The sequence below is a fragment of the Benincasa hispida genome, chromosome 6 (genome assembly GCF_027475165.1).
Source record: "Benincasa hispida cultivar pf3 chromosome 6, pf3_genome.v1.1, whole genome shotgun sequence".
Lineage (NCBI taxonomy): Eukaryota > Viridiplantae > Streptophyta > Magnoliopsida > Cucurbitales > Cucurbitaceae > Benincasa > Benincasa hispida.
In genome coordinates, this window is record NC_143483.1 from 1,826,829 (window position 1) to 1,840,485 (window position 13,657).

At 30.2% G+C, this 13,657-nt stretch overlaps 1 protein-coding gene across 1 annotated transcript; it reads right to left on the reverse strand.

Moving 5' to 3' along the window:
- Positions 1-5,496: 5,496 nt before the first annotated feature.
- NAC070 (NAC domain containing protein 70) lies at positions 5,497-11,957 on the reverse strand. Its single transcript, XM_090314871.1, has 3 exons — positions 11,591-11,957; positions 7,338-7,615; positions 5,497-6,279 (listed from the first exon to the last, which is right to left on the reverse strand). Exons 1-3 carry the CDS (start codon positions 11,763-11,765, stop codon positions 5,650-5,652), a joined length of 1,083 nt encoding a protein of 360 aa, XP_090170997.1. The 5' UTR covers positions 11,766-11,957; the 3' UTR covers positions 5,497-5,649.
- Between the last annotated feature and the right edge of the window lie 1,700 nt (positions 11,958-13,657).

The following is a 13,657-nucleotide window of genomic DNA, read 5'->3' on the forward strand; positions in this document are numbered from 1 at the left end:
TTGTAATGCCTTTGTAAATAAGTCTGTCAAGTTATCCTTCGAACAAATTTGTTGTACAGTGATGTCATTTTCTTCAAGATCATGAGTGTAGAAAAGCTTCGTTGAAATATGTTTTGTTCTATCTCCTTTAATATGTTCTCCTTTGATTTGGACTATGCAAGCTGTGTTGTCTTCGTATAATATTGTTGGAAGGTTTTTATTATAAGACAAGCCACACGTTACACGAATATGTTGAGTCATTGACCTTAGATATATACATTCTCGACTAGCCTTGTGAATTGCAAGAATTTCAATATGGTTTGAGGAAGTGACCATTATAGTCTGTTTCACCGATCGCCATAATATAACAGTTCCTCCACATGTGAACAGATAACTTGTTTGAGATCTAGTTTTATGTGGATAAGATAAATATCCAAAATTTGCATAACCAACTAGATCAAAATTTGATTTATTTGAATAAAATAGACCCATATCGATTGTTCCTCGGAGATAACGGAGTATATGTTTAATTCTGTTCCAATGTCTTTTTGTAGGAGAATAACTATATCTAGCTAATAAATTTACTGAAAATGCAATATATGGTCTTGTATTATTAGCAAGATACATAAGTGCACTAATTGCACTAAGATATGATACTTCAGGACCAAGAAGTTCTTCATTATATTCTCAAGGTCGAAATATATCTTTCTTATATCCATGAACATACTTCCATTGGAATATTTACTGGATTTTTGCCATAAATAATCTTTTAAAAAATTTTCCTGTATAAGTTGACTAAAAAATAAATATTCCATCGGCTAAATGTTCAATTTGCAAACCAAGGTAAAAAAAAAAAAAAAATCGAGATCTTTCATCTCAAATTCTTTCTTAAGATATTCTATTGCGTTTGAAAGCTCTTCAGGAGTTCCAATTATATTCAAGTCATCAACATATACAATTATAATAGCAAATCCTAATTGTGATTTCTTTATAAAAACACACGGACATGTTGGATTATTTTGATATCCTTCTTTCAATAAATATCCACTCAGGCGATTGTACTACATCCGTCCTGATGTTTCAATCCATATAGTGATCTTTGTAATTTTATTGAATACCATTCCCGGAAATTTGATGTATATGTTTCAAATACCTTAAATCCTTCTGAGATTCTCATATAAACATCATTATCAAGAGATCCATATAAATATGTTGTGACTGCATTCATAAGATGCATATTCAGACTTTTATACACAGTCAAGCCAATTAAATATCTTAATATAATTGCATCCACCACCGGAGAATACGTCTCCTCAAAATTAATACCAGGTCTTTGTGAAAAACCTTGTACAACTAGTCTTGCTTTATATCTTATGAACTCATTATTTTCATTTCTTTTCCTCATAAATACTCATTTGTACCCTACAGGTTTAACACCTTCTGGTGTTCAAACTACAGATCCAAAAACCTAACGTTTTGAAAGGTGAATCTAATTCTGACTCAATTACTTCTTTCCATTGAAGCCAACTTTTTCTATGTTGACATTTTTCAGCAGATTTTGGTTCATGATCCTCATTTTCATATATAATATCAAGAGCAACATTATACGCAAAAAATTTGTCAATAATTACATTAGTTTGATTCCATCTTTTTCCTATCATATATAGTTTATTGAAATCTCATTATTATCTTTAAGTATTTCACCTTCCTCATAAGTCATGTCGAGGATTTTTTTTATGAGTATTTACACCCTCAACCAAATATTTTTCACTATTAATTATTTTTCGTTTTTTAGGATTTTTATCTTTGGAACCCACTGATCTACCATGCTTCTGGCGTGTTCCAGACTCATTAGTGACAACTTGTTATGTTGGGATATCAATTTTTTATGGAACATTTGCAGTTAATATATATGACTTAGTTACTTTCTTTGCATCTATAAATGTATCTAGTAATTGATTTGCTATATTTTTCAAATGAATTATTTTCTAAACTTCAAGTTCACATTGATCTATACGGGAATTTAAATGAGACAATAACGATACATTCCATGTAATTTCTTTTTCCAACTTCTTAATTCCTCCCCTTAATTTTGGAAAATTTATCTCATTAAAATGACACTCAGCAAATTGTGCAGTAAATGCATCAGGGGTTCAAGATATTTAATAATTAATGAGGAATCATATCCAACATATATTTTTAACCTCTTTTTAGGACCCATCTTAATGTGTTGTGGTGAAGTAATTGGAACATTTAATGCACATCCCAAAATTCTCGTATGGGAAATATTTGGCTCATGACCATAAGCTAATTGTAATGACGAATACTTATGATAAGCTATTGGCCTAATGCATACAAGTGACGCTGCATGCAAAATAGTATGTTCTAATACAGATGAAGGAAGCTTAGATCTCATAAGTAATGGTCTTATAATTAATTGCAAATGTTTTATAAATGATTCTGCTAAACCATTTTGTGTATGAACATGAGCTACAGGATGTTCAACATTTATCCTAGTTGGCATACAATAATTATCAAAAGCTTGGGGTGTAAATTCACCAGCATTATCAAGACGAATGGTCTTAATTGTATAATTAGGAAATTGCGCTCTTAACTTTATTATTTGAGCAAGTAATTTTGCAAATGCAAAATTTCGACTTAATAATAAGTACACGTGTGACTATCTGCTGGATGCATTTATTAATATCTAAATGGTCCACTTGGTGGGTTAATGGGTCCACAGATATCACCATGAATTCGTTCAAAAAATGTGATTCATTCCCCGCTTTACCTGGTAATGGTCTAATTATCAATTTTCCTTGAGAGCAAGCATCACATGATAATTCATTAAATTAAAGAATCTTCTGGTTCTTCAACGGGTGTCCATTTGAATTTTCAATAATCTTCCTTATCATTATAGATCCTGGATGACCCAATCGGTCATGCCAAATTATAAATATGTTTGGATTCATGAACTTCATGTTCATTGTTGCATATATTTCAATTACTCGTATATGAGTATAATACAATCCAAAAGATAAATCAAGCAACTCTTCCAATATACGTTTTTCATTTGAGATAGTGGATATGATATATAGATATTCCACATTATTCTTACTATCAGTCTCAATATAATAACCATTGTAACGTATATCTTTAAAACTTAAAAGATTTCTCTTTGATTAACTAGAGAACAATGCATTGTCAATTGTAAATTTTAATCCTCTAGGCAAAATAATATTTTCTTTTCCAAAACCTTTGATCAAGTTTGCAGAACCGGATATTGTATTTACTTTTGTTTTCAGCGTTGTCAATTTGGAAAAGTATTTTTTATTTGTAAGTATTGTATGTGTAGTTGAACTGTTTGCTAGATATAGATCTTCTTTGCTCATTTTTTAGTCACCTAACATATAAAAATAATCCATGTTTCTTCATTAAAAGAAAATAATTACAATAAGAAAAATAACACTTAAAATATACAAAAGTTACTAAAAAACATGAAGATAGATAAAAGAAAACAACAACATTAAGTCTAGATATTCTCAAAGTCAAAAGAAACACTTGATGTGCCACCAACTGTGTCAATCTTCTCTTCAGGAGATTCAAAGAAGTCCGCCACATCCAAATTTGTCATATAGGATGGGTCAAATATGTCATTATCCTGGTATGCAAAATTTGATTCCACATTTTTCTCTTTTTCCTTCAGGGAGGCTTGATAGAGGTCAACTAAACGTTTTGACGTACGATAGATATATGACCAATGCCCAGTCATTCTGCATCGGAAGCATTTATTTTCAACACTCTTTGAACTTTTATCTTGTGGAGCTTTTCCTTTGTGATCATTATTTTGCTTTGTGATCATCATTTTGTGTGGTTTTTTTTTAAATTTAAATTATGAGAACGACCAACACGAAAGTAATAATTATTTCTTCCTCTACCATGGTCATGACCTCGACCGCGACTACGACCTCGACCACGATTATTATTATTAAAATTCATAGCATTCACTTTAGGGAATGTTGTTGTTTCTGTTGGTCGAGATTCATGATTTTTCATCAATAACTTGTTATTTTGTTCGGCCACGAGAAGACATGAAATTAATTCATAATAGTGTTTAAAACCTTTCTCTCGATATTACTGCTGCAAGAGCATATTTGAGACATGAAATGTAGAAAATGTCTTCTCTAACATATCAACATCAGAAATTTTCTCTCCACATTACAATAAATTTGAAATTTGAAATCTTGTAGGCTCAAGTGCATTCACTCATAACCAGCTTTTGGAAGAATAACTGTTTTTTGATGATCTTACCTCTCTTTCAAATTTTTCGACAAGATATGAGGATCTTTTATTGTAAGATACTCCATTTTCAATCCCTCCTGGATATGATGATGAAGGAAAATCATAGTTTTTGCTTTGTTCTGACTGGATGTCGTATTTCCTTCCTTAATAGTCTCTCCAAGTTCATAACATTCAGGTGGATTTCGGCATCATGAACCCATGACAAATAATTATTGTCGTTGATATCAAGGGCGACAAATTTAATTTTGTGAGATTTGTCATGGCAACACTTTAGGACCTATCTTTAGCAGGAAAAACTACCAGAGCTCATGTTGATAACGTGTTATGAAATTGAGGAGCACAATGGGACAATGTTTGTGTGATTTTAACATCTACCAAATGTCACTATTTATAAGCAAAGTGGCAAGTGGGATGTAGACTTATATGGACACCAAGCATGAAAAACTACAAGGCATATGAACAACATGAATGGTGATATATGGCCTTTGGGATACTAAGTAATGAGCATCTATTTTTTATTATAATATTCATAATAAAAAAAAACCATATATGATATTTTAATTAGTCAATTTCCATAAAAAAGAAGATAATGGATTTCTTAAATAGTCAGATAAAGGAGATTTAAATTAAATCAATTACAATTGAGGCAATCCTCTAAAGGCCATTTAATCAAAAACTTTGTCATACAGTCTAATTGCCCAAAAAACTACAATATTACATTGTAGGTAGTCAAACAGCATAATATAGTTAAATCAAAACTACGTAATTGGTGAATCCATCTATGTCAATGTGTTCTAAATTTGAGAGACAAACTGTTTGAAGTAGTGTAATATTGATGTTTTTTTTTTATGTGACGTCCCGAAATTTTAAGGTAAAAGGCTTGGGTCGTTACATTTTAGAATGTAGTAAATAAGTTTGATATATTCTCCACTAAGATAGTATAGTCTTGAAATGTCACATACTCACGATGGGAGGTCAAAGTAAACAAAACGAACAATTAGATCATATGAAATGTCGCATGCTCACGATGGGAGGTCAAAGTAAATTATCTTATCACTTTTCTTCTACAAATTGAAGTTGGAAGAATTCATATACTCTCATAATATAACTCTATTTGTCTGCAAGAAAATATTATTTAGAATGTTGAAATTAAACAACAATTTTTCACAATCAATCAAGCAAAATGAAATGTAAAACAAATAAACTCATCCCCAACTACATGCACATTTCACATCCAGAATCCAGCCTCCAATTGTTCAGCCATCTTCTGCTGTTTTTTGTTTTTTACCTTTTTTTTTTTTTTTTTTTTTTGTTCAATAATGCCAATCATAACTATATATAAAAATAACAACCATGGTTGTTTTTCAATTATTTAGCGTACCCCCAAAAGTCCATCTCGCCTCTCAACGAAAGCTGATTGATTTGACTTACTGACGACGACCCGTGTTCGTCGTCAAACCTCACATCTTTGTTCGAGTCCTCATTTCCAAGATGAGACGTAACGAGCCGATCCAACATGGACCAGGGTTCGGTCATGCCATCGGTTGGTTGGCCGGTCTCAGAATTATTAGACATTAATTGTTTGACCATGAGAGGGGCATCGGGTGGCAAGGACGAGAGGGCCGGGTAGTCGTAGGCGGCGGACGAGCCGGGGAGGCCGGGCTTGATGGGGGAAAGGTTGGGGTGAAAGAGGTGGTGGTGGGGGAAATTATGGGAAGTTGGGAGTGGGGTTGGGATGTAGTGAAGGGCTAGGTCGGATTTGTTGAGCTCAAATGTGGGATGGGAAGCGTAGTTTTGTTGGGGTTGGCGGAGTTGATATTGTGAGTCTCTATGCATGAAAGTGTGAGGTGTGGCGATCGAAGCTGAGGAATGGGCATTATTGTTTACATGCTGGTCGGAGTTTGCGCTCGACCCACCTCCTCCTCCTCCAACTCCTTCGTTTGTCACTTTGAATAGATTCTTCTTCTTGAAAACCCGGCAAACCACCCACCCGTCCTCCTGTGCCACGGGTAAATTACAAGGTTAGTCAATGAACTTTTAAATTTTGTATGGTTTGTTATTAAATTTTAAATATTTTTTCGTTAAACTTTAAAACATGATCCAATAAATCTTTAATTTTCAAATTCGGCATCTAGTTGGTCTTGGGTACATTTTTGCATTTTTAAAATCTACTAACCTACTAGTTAGACACAAAACAGAAAACTTAAGGTTCTAATAGATATAAAATTCAATTTTATATTAAATAAATTAGTTAATTCTTCAATAAAAAAGAAATCGGACAATTAAAACATCCGAAATTATTAGTCATTTTTAAAGTCAAAAGTTTTCTGGAATACAAAATTAAAAATTGGCTTATTAGAAATAAATTTGAAAGTTCAAACACAATAAGAAGTTCATAGATCATGTAATAGGCACGGATTAAAATAGAAAGTTTAGAAGTAACTACTAGATACAAAATTCAATTTTCTATCAAATACTGTAGGGTTGTTTTCAAATATAGAAAAATGAGTCTTTACAAATGTAACAAAATATCACTATCTACCAGTGTTAGATAATGACAGGTATTGATAGACATCTTTTATGCCTATCAATGTCTATTACTGTCTATTATCATAATGACATTTTGCTATATTTATAATTATTTTTGACATTTTTATCTTTTAAAACAATTACCCAATACTATGGTTACTTTTTAAAAATATAAATATTTTAATAAATCTGTTAATTCAATCTCAAATGGGCTATTAAATGCAAAACTAAAAAGCTAGTAACAATTTTATTTTTAATTTTCTATTTTTAAAATTAATGTTTCTTTTCTCGTAAATTTCATGGTTCTCATGAAAAAAGTACATAAATTGTGTAGTCAAATTTTTTTTAAAAAAAACCAAGTTTATGATAATAATTTTTATAGTTTTCAAAATTTCACTCGGTTTTAAAAAATATTAATTAAAAAAATAATAAAACAAAGAATTCTTTAAATAAAAAATAAGTAAAAATAAAAAATCAAATAGTTATCCAACCGACGTGAAAGATGAATGGAAATAATGGATTCTCACAGAGTTATTGGAAAGAGGGTCATCGGCATCTTCGAGGCGATATTCATGCATGATCCAATCAGTTTTCTGGCCGTGAGGAGCTCGACCACGATAGAACACCAATGTTTTACGCATTCCGATCTTCTTGTAAGAGTTTCTAATGCATTTGTCTCGTCCAGTGGCCTTCCAGAAGCCGGCGTTGGTGGCTCTGTTGGTTCTTGACCCCGTCGGGTACTTCCTGTCCTTGTGGCTGAAAAAGTACCACTCGTTTTGTGGCGTCGACCCTATCCTACATTTCTCTGTTTTCACAAACCAACCATACATATCAATACTCATTGTTAGGGGTGTGTATCGGTTGGTTGGTACCGGTTTTAGAAGAAAATGGGTACCGAAAACCAACCAAAAAATTACGTGAAGTTTCGTCGGTTGGTTTTGTTCGATTTTTTTTCTACAAAGCCAAAGTAAAGTGAAGAAAAATGAAAGATTAATTGATGAAGTGTTATTGTTAGATTAATATAATTTTCAACCATTTTAAATTTAAATCAATTATTTTTTTATGAAAAAAATTAAATCAATCATGGGCTTGGAATTTAGGCAACATAAAAAAGAAAAGGCTAGTTGCATAAATGGAATTCAAACCCAAAATAATAGAATATGAAGTACAAGGATAAAATAATTGCATATATAGAATAAAAAAATGGTAAAAGACTAAAAAACACATACCCAACTCACTTCTTCCCAATTTTCTCAAATTGAAAGTTATTACTGATAACAGTTATTGATAATAGCCATTTATAACTGCTATCACCGATAGATAGTTGCTATCAGTGGTAGCTTTCAATTTGAGAAATATTAATACAATATTGAAATATTAGCTTTTAATTTGCTATCAGTTATCAATGGCTATCATTGATACACTTTCATCAATTAGAATCAACATTGAAATATTAACACTTAAGGCTAGCAATGATAGACTTCTATAACTAGTTATGAACTTTCAAAGGGACTCGATATATAGATTTCAACCAACTTCTATCATTGATACCATTAATATCGCTTATATCGTGGTTATTAGTGATAGTTTATTTCATTGATAATATCACTGATAAGTGATAGAAGTTAGGTGAAATCTATATATCGAGTCTCTTTGAAAGTTCATAACTAGTTATAGAAGTCTATCATTGCTAGCCTTATATATCGAGTCTCTTTCGCTTAAGGCTAGCAATGATAGACTTCTATAACTAGTTATGAACTTTCAAAGAGACTCGATATATAGATTTCACCTAACTTCTATCACTGATACCATTAATATCACTCATACCGTGGTTATTAGTGATAGCTTATTTCATTGATAATATCACTGATAAGATGCTATCAATGATTTCACTGATATCAAACTACCAATGATCTCATTGATAATATCACCTAACTTGTTTAATAAACTACTTGTTTCTTATTTCAAACTTTTAAGAAATGTTTCTAAAAATGGTGCAAAATTGTGGACTAAAAAAATAGTTTTTTTCAAATTCATTTTCATTTGCTATTTATATGTAATGTTTCATTATAATAATCAAACTTGATGATTGACTTATTAATGTTAAATTACTTATGAATTGGGTATTTTCAAGTCTTAGGTATGAAACTCAACCTCATAATTCTTATGAAAAAAAAAAGTAAAAACTGGATAAAGAAGAGAAAATTAAAGAAAAAAAAAAGAAAGAGTAGAAGCAAAAATCGGAGAAAGGAAAAAAAATTAAAAAAAAAAAAGAAGCCAAAACCAGAGAAGGGAAAGAAAATTAAAAAAAAAAAAGAAATAAACAAAAATTGGAAGCAAAAATCAGATAAAGAAAAGAAAAAAAAAGTGAAGAAGCAAAAACGGGAGAAGCGAAAGAAAATAAAAAAGAAAGAAAGAAGCAAAAACGGAAGAAAATAAAAAAAAATTAAAATTTAAAAAAATAAGAAATAATATTTTTTTAAATTTTTATACTTATTTTTTAGGAAAAAAATTAAAATAATAGTTAGCTTACTTTTATACTTATTTTTTTTACTTTTATATTTATTTTTTAGAAAAAAAATTAAATAATATTTACATATATTGGTCGGTCGATCGGTTTTCCAATTCTTTTATATGAAAATTGAAAACCGATCGACCAACTTCAATTTGGTCGATTTCAATCGGTCGGATTGGTTTTCAGTGTCTTTATGCTCACCCCTACTCATTGACCAAATTCTACTGAAAAATACTTTAACACATTTCAGGTTGTACCTATTTTGAAAAAAATTCTAATACTTCCATTAATCATTAATTGGCCCAATAACTTAAGTTTAGGGATAAAATCAAATTTAATATTATATAAGCTAACATATGAAAAATTTTCCATACTATCGTAATACTAGAAATTTTCTCATTTATCATTATACAACCCATTCAGGTGTTTGATTACAAGTTATTATGTGACAATTTTTTTATTTAAAAAAAAAATCTTTTTATATATTTTTTCTACTAATGTTTTTTCATGTATCATACTCTCATCACAAACAAAAAAATTAAAATATTTAAAAAATGAAGTACAAAGAATATGCAACGTGACAAATTATGATTGAAAATTTTATTGAGATACATAAATATAGGTGCAATCTAAGATACATCTAAATATTTTTTTTGTTTTTTCTCTTTATAATTGAAGGAATGCATGGATGAGTGTAACCACCCAACTATTATTACTCATACTTTTTTATATGACTTTATAAAAAAAAGAACTCTCTTTTGTCTATTTTTATTGAAAACGAGTGTCAATATGAACACAACTAACATAAAACATGTAATATCAACAAAAGGTAAGAGATTTGAATCCAAACTCCCACTCACAACAATCAAGACAAGTGAAACAAGAGAAGAGACCGTTTTGACTTATCCATTAAAAAATTAAATTGACTTTTCAAAAATTTTAGAGACTAAATTTATAATTTGGCTAATACATACTAGTCTAGACCCAAACTTAATTATAAAATTATAATAGGAGTAAATTGTTTAAGTGATCAACTCAAAAGGTGGTTTTGTTAGCTTCTAAACATAATTCATCAAATTAATATATTATATTTTCGATTAAAAGATTACACTATTGAAATTAAACCCAACAAAATTTATATAATTTCATTCTCAACTCAACAAATTAAAAACACATCGAAATTCACAACCTTGTCTTTGACCACGGAGTCAATTCAAATGGTTTCAACCTAAAAATTACTAATTTAATTCTTAGTTATATCAAAACTTTAGCTCAATGTGTCATCATTCTCGAATTTCATGGAGAGAGTTCTTCTTTTTCAAAAGAAAAAGGAAAAAAAAAAGTAAAAAATTAGCAATAAGAAAAAAAAATAATGCATAGATAAGTGGGAAGATTTGAGATGCACAAATTACAAGAAAATTATTAGGATATAGCCAAATATAATTTATTCATCTTAATAGTCAAAAAAATGAAACTCTCACGCGCAGAAGCAGCAGCAGTTTCTTTACGTTGCTGCTGAGAATTAATATCATCATAAATTTACTACAAAAAGGAAGAAAAAAAGAGAGTACCACCACCAAATCATTTTTAATTTATTAATTTAACATATTTCTCTTCTAAGACTTAACCCTTTTCACACATGAATAATTTAATTTGTGATAATCATATAGATAGTAATAAGTCAATAATTTCCATCAAAATACATGCAATTTAGGGCTTAGGAAAGGGGTTTATTATTATTATTATTATTAATTTAAGAAAAGGAGTGCCCGAATTATTATTAGGTTAAATTACAAATTTAGCTCCTATAATAAAAAAAGTTAGAATTTAGTTCCTATGATTTGATAAAATCTTTAAAAAATCTTACTATGAGAATTTTATTATACCATAGAAGAACCATTTATGAGGTTTTATCAAATAATAAGGATTAAATTCTAACTTTTAAAACTATAGGAATTGAATTCTAACTTTCTAAAACCATAGAGATAAATTTAATAGTTAAATTATAAAATTGGTCTCCACAATTTAGAGAAAATTAAGAATTAGACCTTTTTTATTTTAAAAGTTAAAAATTAATTCGTATGGTTTGAAAAAATCTTCATAAATAATCACTCCAATAGAGACTATTTACGATTTTATCAAACCATAAAAACCAAATTTTAATTATAAATGATAGGGATTAAATTTTAATCTTCTCCACAAATTTCACAAGCTAACTTTATTAATGGTAAGAGTAAGGATTTTCAAAAGACGAAGAAAAGTTACCTTGCAAGTCCCAAGGTTCGATCTTGTTCAAATCGACCTCTCGAACAACTTCCATGTCGAATTTTTGAAACGACACCTTCTTCTTCAAGTAGTAATGAAGGAGCTCTTCATCAGTCGGATGGAACCGGAAACCGGGAGGAACGCCACCGCCGCTACCGCCGCCCGAGGAGCCCATTTACATGCCCTAATGATGAACTATACTTTGTAAGAAAAATAATTGGATTGAAAATGGAATTGATCCACCAAAGTTGGAAATAGGGTAACCAGGGAAAAATGAAGCCTAAGTTTGTAGATGAAGATGAAGAAGGGGTATAAATATGAAATGAGAGTCAAAAGGGGAAGAAGAAGAGAAGAGAGTTATAATTGAAAAGGGAAGCGTTGACGGCGGAGACTACGGCGGTGGAGATGGTTAAAGCTATCGTAAAAAGGAAGCATAGGGAATGAGGGGATGGTTTTTCTCAATTGCTAGCTGTAGTTTACTACACAAATGGACTGTGTATTTTATGTCATCTCTCTTCACCTCCATTTTAGGAGCGTGTGCCTCCAATCCACTTTAATTTACTCCTATCATATATACATGCATTTGAAATATACGTAATAAATCAATGGTATTATAAAAAGTTAGTCGAGTTAGATTATATTTGTTGTTGCTTACTTGTGTTTCATAATTGTAATGAAAAGTATGGATCTGTCATATTTACTATTATCATTATCGTTTGACCCTAAACGGTAATGATAATGATAACAGTAACATACCGAGGATGTGATTTCAACTTTTTACCTATACTATTCTTTTTCCCCAGTCCCAAATAAGTCATAGCATGCCCCATTCATTAAATGGGGAGGGTCGGTCTCAACCTAATCCTTGATTGAGGCCGAGGCCGAGGCCAAATAGGTTAGTTTGGGTTGAAGCCCAAACAACCCTCTTCCCATGATTAATTGAGACCTAGGGCATATGGTTTTCTAGCTCTAGTTTCGCCATTTTCTTAATTGGAAAGAGTGTGAACTCCATAAAGTCGTTTACGCCCTTTGATCCAGATTTATCTATAACAATAGTTTTTAAAACTTGACTTAATTTTTTAAAATATTGGTAGAAAGTAGATAAAAAGAAACTAGAAATTTAGAGAGGTGGAAGAAAGTAGATAACAAGGCAATATATATATATTTAGTAATTATCTTCTTTCTAGGCTAGTATGAAAAATCTTATAAGTGTGTTTTTAGTACAGTGATTGGCCGGGAATCACCCCTATAAAATTTGTCATGTTTTCTTTTTCTTTCTTTTTTTTAGTAAAGTATGCCTCACTTATATATTCATCTTTTAAAAACGTCCTTCTAGGTAGTTGGTTCAAATCTAAAATCACGAAACGTAACATAATAATTCAAAATCATTTTTAAGAGTATGTAACCAAACATCAATATGAATAAATGAAAATCAATTTTTCAAAATCATTTGTACCAAAAAGCATATTTAAAACTGATATTGAAGATGAACAAAAGTAGCTTTAATCATTTTAAAATATCACTCTCAAACATGTATTTTGAACCATGATCTATTTTCCTTAAAGATAGGGATGGTAAATTTCAATAAAACAGTAAGAACAACAATGAAACTTTTAATTAAAGCATTGTAACTAAATTGAAGATGAGGTTTAAAAAAATTAATTAATAATAACTTTAACCTTAAATTTATAATTGGATCTTTAATTTGTTGGGGGACATAAATTCTGACGTAATCTGGAACACAAGAAAACTGATGGAGAAGAGTATATGAAGCAAAGAAATGAAGTAAATTTCAACATCATTCTAACATATATTGTCGGACCAAAAATCTATAATCCAAGTGTAATTATTCCAATGAGTTGGCAAAGCATTTTTAGTGAAAAATTCTTGATAATCATCAATTACTTTGAATCTCGGTATTGATTTTGCCAATAACTACTTGAGTTATGTTCGTTGGATAATTAATTGATTTTTTTTAAAAAAAAAAAAAAAATTAAGTTTATATCATCTCTATTTTTCATAATGGTTTACATTTTTCTTAAGTATGATAGTTGAATTATTAGCCAA

Coding starts and splice junctions, on each gene's coding strand:
- NAC070 (XM_090314871.1), bottom strand. CDS start 11,765: ATGGGCTCCTCGGGCGGCGGTAGCGGCGGTGGCGTTCCTCCCGGTTTC. Junction 7,616..11,590: donor CGAACCTTGGGACTTGCAAG/GTAACTTTTCTT, acceptor TTGTGAAAACAG/AGAAATGTAGGATAGGGTCG. Junction 6,280..7,337: donor ACCCTCTTTCCAATAACTCT/GTGAGAATCCAT, acceptor CCCGTGGCACAG/GAGGACGGGTGGGTGGTTTG.